This window comes from Tachysurus vachellii, chromosome 4, assembly GCF_030014155.1.
Source record: "Tachysurus vachellii isolate PV-2020 chromosome 4, HZAU_Pvac_v1, whole genome shotgun sequence".
In the NCBI taxonomy this organism is placed as follows: Eukaryota; Metazoa; Chordata; class Actinopteri; order Siluriformes; family Bagridae; genus Tachysurus; species Tachysurus vachellii.
The window spans coordinates 18,779,419-18,794,949 of record NC_083463.1 but is presented as its reverse complement, the minus strand read 5'-3'; the positions used below and the strand labels follow the sequence as shown (position 1 = coordinate 18,794,949).

At 38.3% G+C, this 15,531-nt stretch overlaps 2 protein-coding genes across 8 annotated transcripts in view; one reads left to right on the top strand and one right to left on the bottom strand.

Annotated features, from left to right (window-relative positions):
- Positions 1-3,735, bottom strand: part of LOC132844592 (kinesin heavy chain-like) — a 44,635-nt gene extending 40,900 nt beyond the window's left edge. For all 7 annotated transcript variants that reach the window (XM_060868182.1, XM_060868179.1, XM_060868184.1 and 4 more), the window contains exon 1: positions 3,244-3,735. In XM_060868182.1, coding sequence (XP_060724165.1) covers positions 3,244-3,372 — 129 coding nt within the window. In that variant the 5' untranslated portion in view covers positions 3,373-3,735. The remainder of the gene's footprint in view (positions 1-3,243) is intronic.
- An 812-nt stretch (positions 3,736-4,547) lies between these two features.
- dctn2 (dynactin 2 (p50)) lies at positions 4,548-15,490 on the top strand. The gene is made up of 14 exons (XM_060868178.1): positions 4,548-4,733; positions 5,479-5,547; positions 9,787-9,883; positions 9,969-10,030; positions 10,123-10,221; positions 11,564-11,724; positions 12,016-12,166; positions 12,252-12,317; positions 12,621-12,659; positions 12,733-12,810; positions 13,063-13,134; positions 13,657-13,759; positions 14,540-14,631; positions 14,718-15,490. The coding sequence occupies exons 1-14, from the start codon at positions 4,698-4,700 to the stop codon at positions 14,802-14,804; spliced, it is 1,212 nt and encodes a 403-aa protein (XP_060724161.1). The 5' UTR covers positions 4,548-4,697; the 3' UTR covers positions 14,805-15,490.
- Positions 15,491-15,531: the final 41 nt, after the last annotated feature.

Below are 15,531 nucleotides of genomic sequence, written 5' to 3'. Positions count from 1 at the left end.
CAAACACTTTATCCTGGTCACAGTTCATCCAGACTCGATCAAGGGAACCCTGGATAGGACAGGGCAGTATTGTGCAATTTAGAGTCACCAATTTCTTTGTGTGTGTGTGTTTGTGTGTGTGTGTGTGTGTGTGTGTGTGTGTGTGTGTGTGTGTGTGTGTGCAGCGAATGCAGGCAAAACCCTATGGAGAACAAGCAAAATTATGCCCAGACACTAAGCTCAGGAGAGACCCTGAAGTTGTGAGGCAGCATCATAACCTACTGTGCCACAATAAAATACAAATTGAGGCATATTTTATGCAGCACCAGAATGGCCAAATATTCAGCATGCGTGATTTGGACATTATCATGCTACAGTAGTGTTTCCATATAAGATAAGCTTCCAAATAAAACCTTTAAGGATGCAAAATCATCAAATTTACCCTTGAAGATTCACTGAAGACCATTTTTTAAGAGTGTAACATTCATCTGCAGAACAGGAAGACAGAATTCTGTGTGAAACATGAATAAAGCTTCTCTTTCTCTCTCTCTCTCTCTCTCTCTCTCTCTCTCTCTCTCTCTCTCTCTCTCTCTCTCTCTCGTACTCTCTGTGTCTTACATTCTCAGAACACAATAATCTTTTCTCAGGATAATGTTCTTTAAAAAATGCTCTTTGTACTTATCTCCTTCTGTCTCCCTTTTATATTATTAAAGATTTGTGTTTGATTAGATTATTTCGTTTCCACCTAGTTTCCACTCTCTCTCTTCACCCAGAATGCAGTGCTCCCATTTCTTCTTTGATAACAGTTTCATTGTTCTGTGGATATTGTGTACACTTCCTTCGCAATCTCTATTTGTATATCTCTTTTTATGCTCAAAATATACGAAAAATCTGTTTTTGGAAAATCTGGAAATTCACATTTGTACAGGAAGAGGTTTTTGTAATTAGGTAAAAGGTATCACTTTGCCCTGGAAACACTGGAGAAAATGTATTTATTTGTGTTTTTAAAAGTATTATAACTTTATTCAACTCCTATACTAGATGCCCTGTGTTACTTCTATTTTCTGTCTAATGTACTTGGCTAAACAAAACAACTATGTTTCAAACAAGCAATGTCTTTTCCAAATATGCAATTGACATCATTAGCCATCTTATAATATATTTTAGGATTTCTTTTTATTATAAGGTTTTTAGACAGCTGAGCAACACACACATACTGTACAGTATGTGGTTTTTGATCAGCCAGTTTTAGATTTAGTCCCTTTTAGCTGTAATCATAACCTTTGGATTATTGGAATTTGGAGCAATTGTGAGATCAGGATGTTGGATGATTGAGCTTGGGGAGCAGTCAGTTTTCCAGTTCATCCCAAAGGTGGTTAGTGGGGTTGAGATAAAAGATCTCTGCAGTCCACTAGAATCTTCTACAGCAACCTTGGCAAACCAAGCCTTCTTAAACCTTATTTAATGACATGGGTATTGTCATGCTTGAGCAGATTTGGGTTCCTTAGTTCTAGTAAAGAGGGATTTGATGCTACAACATACAAAGGCAATCTATACAATTGTGTTTTTTAGTGTTTTTGTCTACTTGTGGGTGTGATGTCAGGTGTCCCCAGACTTTTGACCATATAATATATAAGGTAATTAAATTATCATATTACACATGTCATTTTTATGGGTCACAGGCAGCAGCAGCCCTATAAATAAAAGCAAACAAGTGCCACAAAGTAGTGAATCTCTAATTCATATATTGGAATAATGAATTTTGATGGACAGAAGAATGGATAGACAGACGGGTGGAAACAGCAGTCACATATGCTCAACGTCAAACCAAAGTGATTCATTCTTGCTGTGACTCACACACCAACCAATGTTTATAAGATGGGGAGGAGGGAGAAGGCTGAGAAAACCTGTACCCCACTGGGACTGACACCTTCTCTTTGCTGTGAGAAAAAGAACAGACAACTGGTTCAGCTCAGTGCTCCCTACAGAACCACATATGGCTACAAACATCTCGACGAGCACTGTAAAAGAGCTGATATAAGATTAGATGATTTGTGTACAAATACAAATTTAATTATAAGGTGCAGAACTGAACAGAAAAACAACCAGTGAGACAGATGTGTCTACTATAATCAGAGAATTTGATAGTATAACCAATTTGGATGCTTTATTTTTTATTGTTGGCTTGTTATTTATTTTGCTGAGTATTAAGTGTGATCCAGATTTAATCTAACCGGACAGCCATGTCTTTCTCTCCTTGTTAAGAGAATTTATGTAGCATGAGTGGGTGTATCATAAATCATGCCGTTGCAGTTAAGACAGAAATAGATTGAAGCAAGGAAAAGAGATTAAAATCAGGAGTGCAAATGTCTGACCCTATTATTCTGTTTGATCCTTTATAAATTATTCATTCTATGAAAAAAATTCATTTTAGTTCTGATACGATTCAGCAACTTATATACTAGTGGAATATCGACAATAGGAGTTGAAATAGGCTTTGGCAAAAAAATAAATAAATAAATAACACAAATAGTAGAGTTTGTTAGTCTAATGTTCCAGAATAGCAGCTGCTGCCACTGTTTGTCTATTTAGCCAAAATTGTGTGTGTTTAATGTTCATTATTAAGCTAAATGTTGCCATAGGCTACCACAGTTGATTTAGTGAATTTCTGTGACTTTGAAGCATGACATGTGTGTTTACATGAATGAAAATACTGTTCTGACTCAATAACAGTTCCTGGACACATTTATGTTTATTAACCAGAAACTGGTACTCTGCACAGAATACTGCATAACCGAATACAGAATACATGTCTGTATTCACAGGATGATTTTTTCAGCCTCCCAGAATATCCACCAAAACATCCCTTTTAGACATGTTATGACAGAGAGCCAAATCAATGCATGCATCCATATACATCCTGGCACGTTTTGTACTTGTGTTTAGGTAAAACTTAGCTGGTTGTTGGTCTAATTTAGCATGACCTGATTTCTACATGTAAAAATTAAATAAACATATATTAAGCTTTTTTCTTTAAAGAATACCTGGCAACCTATGACACATGCCAGTCAATATAGCTGTACATTAATAGTTAAATGATATATGCAGTTACATGGTGTTTTTCATAGACTCATAGTTTTATTACATATTGTTGGTAACTTTTTAAGAAATATATTACGGAGAGGTGTGAGTGTTTTTTCTCTTAAAATTACATTTGTAAAAAATCCTCACAGTAAAACGATCGATATGATGAACGCAACTTACCCCCACGATGACAGTGTCATCTCCCTGAAAGACGGGGAGAAATTTGTCTTCACGAAAGATCTCACTCTGGTTCAATGGACGAAAACGGCACAGCACCTTGATGTTGCATTCTGCACCGGCTTCAGTCATTGTGTGATGTGGAAAGAGTTTTAAAGCCGATGGTTTTTTGTGACGGTCCCCTTGCGTTAACAGGCGCGTAATAAACGATCACAGATACTGGATTTAAAGCAGATTATCACGCTGTTGGGATGAAGTAGTCGAAACACTCATGCACCATTTGAGTTGGCTGAATGACAGATGCGCAGTTTCGCACCTTCCCTTGAGCTGTGCAGTATCCAAAACAGAGGATGCGTCTCTATGCAAAGCGAGAAAAAAAATGCAGACCAGAAAACCTATGAACCAAACTGGTTTTGTTTATCATAAGATGACGGAAATGTTTAGAGATAACGGAAGGTCCTGACAGTTGTGAGTTTTTGCCTACTCCATGCGCAAAAGGAGAAGGCAGGTGTGCAGTATGATGCTGCGTACTCGGCGCAGTTTGAGAACAGCGAGGGGGCGTGGCTTGGGTTCTGATGCCTTGACAACGAAGTGAAGCTCGCTTCAGTACCACTGATCTCGCGTCTAAAAAATATGTAGCAACTTAAATATAGCTTATTACACAATTACCGACCAACTGACCAATCAGAACAAACTCATTAAAAAGCAGACAACAGTCAATCCCTTCAGACATTTAATAGGCACCACACACCACACACACACACACACACACACAGACACACACACACACACACACATATATATATATATATATATATATATATATATATATATATATATATATATTATTCAGGCATTTAATACACACACATATGTGTGTGTGTGTGTGCAGATACCAAAATATAGAGGACTACATTTACGTCGAACAATAGTATAATTCTATAGACAGCAAATGTTATGGTGATCAAAGTAAGTCATAGAACTAATTATTAAATAATTGGGTAGAGAGAGCTGGGGATTCAGAATGAGCTCGCATTCATTCCCAGGGATGATGCTCTCGCGAGACTGTTAAATTCCGTTGTTGCCAGGTCCACTTGTTTTCTGAGTATTTTTTATCCTTAGTTGTTTTTGAACTGTTTATTCGTTTGTTCATCATCGGTAACCGTTTACACCAGTATATTTGATAAAGTACATTTGTGCTCATGATGGAGTTAAACTCAGTGTAGAGTTCAGAACCGTTTTAAGTGTTTTTTTTTTTTTTACTGTTTTCTTTTACGTTTCAGTGATCTGGCAACCTTCCCACTGGTTTCACGCCTGACGTTTGCAGTGTTTGTCAGCAGCTTGTAAGTCACCGAGGCTGCTAGCGTTTGGTGCTCGTTTCTTTTTTTAAACTGGAAATTCTGCAGCTAAAGAAATCAGATACTCTGTAGGATTCTGTTTTACTCATATTTGTGGCAATGGCCGACCCGAAGTACGCCAACCTGCCGGGCATCGTAAGTTTCTGTAATATTCATAATACATGCTAGCGACAGCCTGAAGCTAGTTAGCTAAACATTAGCCCTTTAGCGCTAGCAGCTTTGTAGCTAAACTGACTGCTAGCTGTAATTTTATGTGTTTTTTAATTTGTTTATTTATTATACCGAATGCTCTCTTATAATACCGTAATGTTTTGGAGATTATTTAACGAAGCATTATTTCTCTAACGGCTGATAAAGTTAATGAGATTGAACACTACACCCAAAAAGCCGGCTAACGTCAGTTACCAGATCATCTTCAGCTGCTAATATAAACAAGATGGCTAGCTGGATAAGTGATGAAACAATCCTATCGTTTAATGTTTTATGTTGTAGTAAAATGTGTTCGACTTTTAAATATATATATAAAGCCAGATATTGTAAACTTTAATATTTAGCGGTTGTCTGTGTAGCACATTAGCTAGCTAGCTAGCATGAAGATTCATTTTAAGCCTTGTTTTATTACATTAGCTTGATGGAGAATGACCCACGTCAGCACTGATACTTAAGTTTGCAACAACAACAACTACAAAAAAATAACAACAATAAAACAAAATCCTGATGCATCTGTATGTATAGTAGATGTCTGGTTCTCCATCCATTTTGTAGAAGCGTCCCTTCTTTAAAGGGCGTCGGCCTCCAGTGTATGGAGCACAATCAGTATTTTCTAGACATGTTTATGAGGAAGGGTTTGTGCTTTAACAATGCGCTCATGTGTTTACAGGCCTCTAACGAGCCGGATGTGTACGAGACCAGCGACCTGCCTGAGGACGATCAGGCTCAGTTTGAGTCGGTGAGTTACTTCACACATGGAGTTTTCACACTGCATGTTTTTTGGGGGGGATTTAATTTATTTCTGTCCGTGTGTTGTGAGTATTCCTTCCAGTGACTGTATTCACAGAGAAGAAAAGTTTGTATTCTCATACAATAGAATTAAAGGGATTCAACCCGGTGTCATCGGGCATCAATGAGCACAGGCTCCCCGTGACCCGAGGTAGTTCGGATAAGCGGTAGAAGATGAATGAATGAAGGATTCAACCCGCTATACAGCTCTGAACCGGTTATTAGTGAGTTGTATGTGGGCTGATTTTTGTTCTCGTTCCTTTTCTTTCTCTCTCACACACAACAGGTTTCCTCTGGTTCACTTTTCGTTTAGGTTTGTGTAGCAGTAGAGAACTAAGCTAAAGTTTACTTAAAACTGCAGAGATGCATGTTGCTCGGACAGTTTACATCGATTATAATTATTACTGTGTTCTCATCTGCCCTAACAAACTACACCAATGGGGCAAATCCCAGCGGAGTTAGATTCAAATGACTAGACACTGTAGCTGTACCTGATCTCAGGATCCGATCAGGGTGTGTAAGTTGTGAGCTGCATCGCTGTGCTACCTGCAATAATTACAATAAATGCAAAATTAATTATTTTTATATTCCATTATACATTGGACGAAATGCAGTCCTGTCATCATATTCATTGAGTTATTTTCATACAGGGAGCCACTTCATGTCCAGAGATTATAAATAAATAAATAAATAAGACTCCTGGCGTTTTGTTCTTTTCAAGCTGTTTTCTGTTTTATCTTTTTATTTTGTTGTGATTCATTTAATTTTTTTTTATTTTTTAACTTAAAGTGAATTTTTTTTCTTTGCATTTATATCCAAAACTTGTGGGGGGGATGCAAACTTTTGCACTCTGTATATACAGTCTTGGACCATGGCCTTTTCAGATGAGTCTTGATGTGAATTTCTGCTGATTCATTACACAAAGCAGAAAGAAAGTTGAGCAAAATAATGTAAGCCAACTGTGTCACATCAAAAGTTCACCACTTTGCTGGTAATATATTGATTACATGTGCATATCAGATAAAATAATATTGATCACAAGGGGAAATTACATATAGCAGTTACATATAGAATATGGTAAATACAAGTAATTATTACAAAGTGTTTTATCAGTTTAAGATCTTTGAGCTTTTATTAAATCTGTGCTAATTACTGACACACTATTAACATAATAGTGCCTTACTTTCCCTGTCACAACACCTTCCCTCCATGTTATGATCCACTTCGGACACTAGTTTGTGCAAGTAAGATGTCCAACTTTTTCTCCAGCAATTACAGCATGGATTGGAATCTTACTTCCTCTTTCCTTGGTTCTAATCAGGAACAATTATATCCTAGAGCTGTTGGACGTTCTGATTTAATTTTTCATTTTTTTTTGTGATTTGGAATTTGTCATGATTTGATTAATTTTTCTTAATGTAAGCATGGTGATTGAACCTTCAATGAGCTGTACTGGAGGACATCCCATAGAGCCACCAAGGCAAAATCTTCCAGCCACAGAAATTTAGATTGAGATCATACTTGCTAAATCCTAAATTTCAGACCAAATGCTTTTGACAGAGCATGAAATACAGATTGCTTGTATGCACATGTATTGCTTTAATGGACTGTCACTCCTTTTCCACCAACACAGTTTCAGCTGTTTCAGTCTTGCTGCTTGTGCTTCCAGGGGTTTAAGCAACCAATTCATTACACAATCAAATGTGATTCAATAAATGGGTTAATTATAAGAGTGACTATGGATTAAATTCTCAAAAAAGGAAGCAAAACTTGCACAAACTTTTGCTTCCGTTTTTGAGAATTTAATTCACCATCCGCAATAAAATTCAATAAAAATCCGCCACAAAAATCCATGAATAATCACCATATACAAAATTCTATGATGATTACATATGATTTGAAGTTGTTGTTTTTTTTTTTCAGGGATGGACAATTCATAAGTCCATTGGCTAGCTCACCAGGCAAGTAAAAGCCTCATTGTACTGCCAAGTCCCATGTTTCGGATCGGTAGAAACTTACTGACCCGAAACTTACTTAAAAAATGTGAGATGCCTGAACTAGTGATTTGTCCAACCCTGGTGTTTTTTTTTTTTTTTTTAAATATATTATTTATGTGTAGAGCTGTGCAGTTTTGCAATCATTTCAGCTTTGATTCATTATATTAATTTTCAGTTTTCAGCACTGTTTTATCATAATGGAATTTACAGAGCAGTTATTTGAATCCAGCTCCTTCAGTGACCATGGACATAAAATAATGCTGAACTTCAGCATCTGCTGCACCTTGTTGTTGTTGTTTACACCGGTAATGTGCACTGTTTTCACTCTGGAACTGGGCCAGTTGTTCTGGCAGAAACCTGTGGTGGAAAAGTGTGAACAATTTCCAGATTAGGCACCAGCAGGAACCTTAGGAACCTTGTCAGCTGAAAAGGGACAAAGTAACCACTGTGTGCCTCCAGTGTGAGCTCCATATGTGTGGAACATCTCCTGTTTCTCTGATCTGAAGGAGAAGGTGCTTTAATCCTTTCATCCTTTACCTTCAGGCTGAGACAGAAACTCTCTTGCACAGCTGTCTGATTCTCTTGTCTCCTAACCTACACTGACCACAACATGCGACCCCTCTTACCTGCTCTAATTCAGTCCAGCCTGTGACTAGCAGTGTTGTCTAGAAATTTAGCGTTGCTTTGAGAATATGGTGGAATGATGGTCTTATGGCCTTGTGGGGTAGGGAACAAGAGAAAGAATGATTGAAAATATAGTACAAGGGGTGCTTACAACAACCAGCCCTCTTATTTTGCCACCAGCTCCTGTTGTGCATGTCATGTGATAACCACATTAATATGTCTCTCTCTCTCTCTCTCTCTCTCTCTCGCTCTTGCCTTATCTCTCTCTCTCCCTCTCTCTCTCTCTCTCTCTCTCTCTCTCTCTCTCTCTCTCTCTCTCTCTATCCCGCTATTCTTGCTTCTCCTTTTCTTCTTCCCCCTCTAACTCTCTTTGGGAACCCAAGGAGCTGGTAAGAGCTTAAGTGATTCCCCCTTAACATCTAACATCACTTCTCCCATCTAATCAAAATCATCCCCTTGTCTGTTTTAAGTGGACTCTGTGTTTGATCAAATGTTTGCCGCCTTGTGCATCTTCCCTTAAGTATAGTACTGTTTATGTATCCAGTGCTAACTAGGTGGCATAGCACATAAGCACTGTTTTATCTCGGAACTAACTGAAAGCAAAGCCAAAACCAATATAACAGCAACACTCTTCCAGTAGCACATCAGTGATTTTTCTCTCAAGTCTCGTGTGTGATCAAAATTACTGCCTTTAGAGGATGTTTTATACTGGATTTAGTATTTTATGTAATTAACTAATAACAAACTAACTAAGTTTATAATTCAAGAATTGAGTTTTTGAAATTTCACATCATGTCTTTGTCGAATCGTGTGTGTGTGTGTGTGTATGTGTGTGTATAAAACACTGAATTTGAAATTAAAATCAATAAATCAATCCTATGTGATTATTGTGTTTTTAGATCACTTTCACCTGGCAAACTGATCGTTTGCACCTCTATAGTGATTCTAAGGCTTAGTGTACACTAGGCTGCTGTGATATAATGACATCATTCCTACATGTAATTACGCTGCCATGATATCCAGTGATGTTTATTCCTGAGTACATTATATTACCAGACCTGCAGCCTATTATTTTGTGCAAGAGTACCATAAACACTGGTGTATGCTTACCTGAGATATCACTCACAAAATATGCCTAATACATCTGTCTCTCCAGTAAAAAGGGAGAGCCAACATATGAATAAACTGCTAAGTATGATTTCACTATCTCACACGCCATGTACACTGTTTTGTGACCTTTCCGCCTTGTTTAAAAAACAACAACAACATTGCATGTACAAATTGTTTGAAAAGCCTGTATGTCTTTTACTTTGTTAGTTGGACCTTTTTACATCTGTGATTATGAAGCAAATTGCTTGTGGAAAAATTATTTGAATCGTATCGTTTAAAACCTCATAAAAAGTACCAGAATATTACCAGAATGTTTAGCACAAATATAAGTTAAGTAATTGGTATAACTGCAAGCAGGTGTTAATGAAATACCAAATTAATCTTAGATGTAAAAAGCAGCCTCAGATGTTCCCACTTGTAAAACAGCTGGTAAAATGTTTTCCTCCTTTCTCTAACAGGAAGAGTTGTGTAGTGACAGTGTGGAGCGGATTGTTGTCAATCCCAACGCTGCCTATGACAAGTTCAAAGACAAGCGTGTCAGCACTAAGGGTCTTGGTGAGTACAGTGACTGCTGGACGTCCATTTTTGATTTCTTCCATGAAATGTTTCACGCATTTGTTCCTCGTCTGCACGTTTACAGATTTCTCCGATCGCATTAGCACGAGTCGCAGAGTCGGCTATGAGTCCGGAGACTACGAGCTTGTGAGTTCTTCCTCAGGATCACCGTTAGGCGTATACCCACTGAAGTGTATGGTTTAATGAGTCACCCAAACTTTCTGTCTGTCCCTCTGTAGCTGGGTGAAGGGTGTGGGGTTAAGGAGACTCCTCAGCAAAAGTACCAGCGGCTTGTTAATGAGATTCAGGAGCTCTCGGAAGAAGTGGAACAAATTCAGGTTGGGGTTCGGTGCACACAGACACACACTTATCCTCTTTTTTTTCTGCAAAAATCTTATTCAGTTCTTTTGTTATAAATACACCATGAACCATGAAAGGTTATTTAAGAACATGCAAACATTTAGACAGGGATAAAATGGCAACCGAGAGATTGAACGAAATCACACACTTTAATAATTATTAATCCTGTAATCAAAACATTTACTGTGCCTAGGCAGAAATACAGGCAACTACATCCCTACATAGTAAATGCTGGGACTATTGCAGCACACTGTAAAATATTTCATTAAGATTGTGCAGCAAAACGATTGGAGCATTGTGTCACATGGTGTAAATATTCAGATTTATGTTCCTCAAAGCACAAGAAATTAGAATCGCTTGAATACTTAGTTTCGTGTAAGTGTTAAAGTAATCAGGAGCACGTCCCCTCTTAACTGCTGCCATGTTTTTCTGCTAAAAGCTCTGAGAATCATATGGAAGTTACACCTGGTTTGATGTTTGAAGCGCAAGTATTAATTTATTTGATTGTTTTAATTGATTTAGTGTTTAACGTGTCGTGTCCACAAATATCTACATAGTTACACCATTTTAACCGCCAACAGATTAAGGTTTTACTGACACCAGTGAGCAGTGAAGCTACAGGCTGAATATTTAGCTGACCTGCAGCGAAGCTTTTGGTCTGCAGTTTTAATAGTTCTTTTCATTATTTCTCTATCATGTCTTTCAAACAAGAACACTTTAGATTTAGTTGAAAATGATTAAGCTATATTTCTGACAATAAGGATCAGCAGAAGGCACATGCCAATGCTAGACCCAGAAGAGCTTGTTATGTCAGCGAACTGTCTTTCCCCTGCAACAGTGAATCATTATGTAGAAAAATATAGCCACTGCTTTCACTGAATATTGAGGAGATGCCCGTTTTAAACATTACAGCTTTTATGATGTCTCTGGTGTCATTTTTCAGGTCAGGTAGCCAATGGATTTCAGTATCTAGATGAACAAATATGACATCTGAACATCAAGAACAACCTTTTCCTGAGATTCTTCCCTTCTTTAGGAATACATTTATCATCATCATCATCATCATCATCATATTATATTAGAGCTTCTCTGATGTGGCTAGGATGGAGCTCATATACCCAGAAAGTTTTCAGTAAACAGTAGCTGGTGACTGGACTTAGATATCTGGAAAGGTCCTTGAGTTATGAAACATCACCATTGTGTCTGTTGACTGGGGATCTCTGAACATATAGCTTCTTAATTGATTTGTTGGATCGGTTGGAGTGCGAGTCTGTGAGTTATCAAGTGTGTCTGTGTGTGTGCTTCCTCCCCCCCCCCCAGACCAGTGCTAAAGAGAGCAGTGCAGAAGAGCGCCTAACACCAGTGGTTCTAGCTCAGCAGGCAGCCCAGCTCAAGCAGCAGCTGGTCTCAGCCCATCTGGACTCATTGCTGGGCCCAAATGCCCACATCAACTTGGCCGACCCAGACGGAGCTCTTGCCAAGTAAGGAAAAGTGGAGATGGATCTGTAATGAGGCTAAGGCTCTGAGTGGATGACACATTTTTCTGCTGATATTGGATCAATGTTCTCTGTGCAGTGTGTCCTTTTAGCCTGTGGTGCAGGATGAGCCAAACTATTCCCAAAATAAAGAGATACTTAACAATCATGAGAATAGTACAGAGTGTTCCTGAAGTGGAAAGAGAGAGAGAGAGAGAGAGAGAGAGTAAAAAAAGAGTGCATGAAATAGTGACACAATTTATATTTTGTTATGTTCAACTATTGTGTGTTTTTTAGGCGTTTGATGACTCAGCTGGAGGTGGCACGAGGTGTGCGTAGCTGTTCCGGGGGAGAGGGGAAATCAGCAGCACCCAAAGGCCCAGACGGAGTTGTACTGTACGAACTCCACAGCCGTCCTGAACACGAGAAGTTTTCAGAATCTGCCAAGGTGCAATGCATTTTTCTTATGCTTACTTCGGACAAAGTTGCTGTAACAGTTACTGATTTTCTTTCCACCGTCTTTCCTTCTATAGGTGGCTGAATTGGAGAAGAGGTTGGCGGACCTGGAGGCTGCAGTAGGTTCTGGATTAGATAAGCCGGTGTGTTAATTTGCCTTGTCTACCACATTGTCCTCACTCAGGTTAAACATAGGTTTATAATAATCGTCCAGCTCTCCTGAGTTGAATAGAGGAACAACTTTGTGTTTAAACTAATCTGATCTTTGTGTGACAGCCTAGGCTTTTTTTTATGGTAACTAACGATTTAGGTTAGACCTTAAGCTCATATCCGTAAACACTTGTGCCTGCCCAGATTTGGTTATGTCTGTATCAGAGTGTAAAGTTGTGATTACATTAGGAATGCTAGTTTGTGGTGACTTGTTATTTTGATTGTGTGTACTGCAGGGTCCTCTCAGCGCTGGACTTCAGGGAGCCAGTTTAATGGTGAGTCTTCGTAATGTGTGCTAATGTCTTATTTTTTTCCTCTTCATGTTCAACATTGTTTCTGTCTCTGTAGGAAACTATGGAGCTGCTGCAAGCTCGAGTTAGTGCTCTGGATGCTGCCACTCTGGACCAGGTTGAAGCCAGACTGCAGGTGACCAAGCCTAGAATTTAAGCTTTCCTACTGTGAAGAATAAACAGATAGCAGGTTCTGGTGACAGTTAATGTAACCCTGTGACAATACAGCAGATCACAGAATGACGATCATTAGCAGTATTGTGTATTATACATTAGTGTGCAGATTTTTAGGCAAATGTTAAAACAGGCCTCTCTTTTGAATCGTTTTTTTTTTTTTTTTTACGTGTATGCTCCAGGATCTAAGAGAAAGTGTTCTTTTTAATTGCAGAGTGTTTTGGGGAAGATGAATGAAATAGCAAAACACAAGGCAGCAATTGAAGATGCTGAAACGCAAAACAAGGTGGGCATACGTTCTCTCAGCATTTGTTTGGGATGTAACTGTGAAATTCTGTTACTGTCTGTTACAGAATTTCTGTCTGTTAAAATATATCAGAATTCAGAATTTAAACTTTTAGAATTTGGGCACGTGTCCTGTCAGTAGTAACTAGAATGTCTACATGTTGCTTTCCGTACAACGGTCACCTGCAACTTTATTTGCTAGTGTGACTGCAGGGGGATCTGTGTGCTAGAGAAGAGGCCATAATAACTTGTAATGTTTTTCTACTAGAGAGGGCAAAAGTCCAAACTCTTACCTGCTGTACGTCCAATACATGGAATAATACATTGTATCATATAATGTATATTGTATAAAGTACGCCACTGGACACGATTTAATAAATTAAATAAAAAATGGTCGAAATATTCCTATAGCATGTCTGTTGATAGATTTCTTAAACACACAGCTGTCATTGAAGTGGAATTTATTTTATTTTTTGTTGTTAAATTATGTTCTTGGTGTTTGCTGGGGCTGTGCTTCATTTAGGTTTCACAGCTGTATGATGTGGTGCAGAAGTGGGATGCCATGGCAACCTCCCTCCCTCAGGTGGTCCAGAGACTGATCGCTGTTAAAGAGCTACATGAGCAAGGTACTCTCTCTCCCTCACACACACACACTCCCTCTTTCTCTCTCCCTCTCTCTTTCTTTCTCACACACTCTCCCCCTTTCTTTCTTTCTCTCTCACACACACTCTCACCATATTAGTAACATGCTTTACATGGGGGTTTCCACAATTTTTGGATGCTTTAAGATTCTTTCTCTAAACATCATTATCAGAGTTCAGTGCCGGTTAAAGTTTTCCTTTTCTTCTGGGCTTATTGTTTAATTAATCCCATTGCACCTCTATAGAATAAAGACCCATAAAACCAGCCTCATTTTGTATTTCTCTTAAAGTTAATAAAAAAAGCCATTAAAAATAATACAGCCTGTCTCTCTCCTGTGGCAGAAAACCATTATAAAGCTCTGATATCAGAGACTGATGTCCCATCACAGAATGCTTCATCACATGAGTAATTTTTATGCCATCCATGTGAATGAGCTATTACTATGGAAACAATAACATATTAGAAAGACTGTATTAATTATAGGCCTGTGATTTGAATTACCCAGGACATAAATAAACAATTTCTCTGTAAAATGGACACGATACAGTATATGTATTAGGAAAATAGATGTAAGAGGAGGAAATATCGCACATTTGCATTTCCTACATGCCACTGATATTGCTGATGTTTAGTCTGAATCGGTTTGTGGTCTATGTTAACACGCTGACATGTGACAACTGAGTTCTACACAGTTGGTTCGTGTCAGGCTTGTTTGTGAAAGGAAGTGCCTTTGTGTTTCTAAGCAATGTACATGTTTTTCTCAGCCATGCAATTTGGGCAGCTGCTGGCCCATCTGGACACCACACAGCAAATGATCAACAATTCACTGAAGGACAACAGGACACTGCTCACACAGGTACTAGCAGCTTTACTCTCTCTGTACTGAGACAGCTTCACAGCTTTTCTGTTCTCATGTGTCTTTATTCTTGTTTCTTCATTCAGGTGCAGCAGACAATGAAAGAGAACTTGGGTTCTGTAGAAGAGAACTTTGCTGCATTGGACCAGAGGATGAAGAAAGTCTCCAAATAAGATTTTTGTTCTCAAATGAGCAATTAAGAGAAGGAGATTGAGGGATGTGGAAAAGGATCATTTCATACATTTTAAATCTGTGCTTTGCTCCTTCCTTTAAACTTTTTCCTTAACAGAGAATTTTGGAAATAAAGTTTAAAACAAGGGTGTAGTTATGTAGAAGGTTATGACCAAATGCCATTTTACACTACAAACATCTAGTGACCTTTACACCGCTACTGTTCCTTTCTCTGGAGATAGATAAGTATCTCATCATATATTAGTCACTTGCCTAAATTCTGCTGAGGTTTTTTTTTTTTTAAAAAAAATTCCAGTTTAATTTTTTCTGCCATTTTAACTCTGAAAGACTGAAACTAAGTGTTGTGTGGTAATTTAGTCATTGGGCAGGAAGCATCTTTGTGTCTAAATATCAGTTCACTTTTTAGTGAACAGTCCATAAATACAATGTACACGAGAGCAACTGCCTCTGGCCAGTGTTTAGGAGAGGATGTTTGCTCATTGAGTCAGAAATCATACTGTATTTATACAGCTGAAGAGTACCTTTAACTAATCACTCTCAGTTGCTTGTAACTGTTAATGTATTATGACCAAGATGAATTGGCACAGGTTATTCTGCTTTTGTCATACGCATAAACTTTAAAATATTGTCTTTCTCCAACCGTGAGAATAAATTGAACATGCTTTGAGAGGTCTTGCATTGTTCTTTTCATCCCATTGTGTAACCATT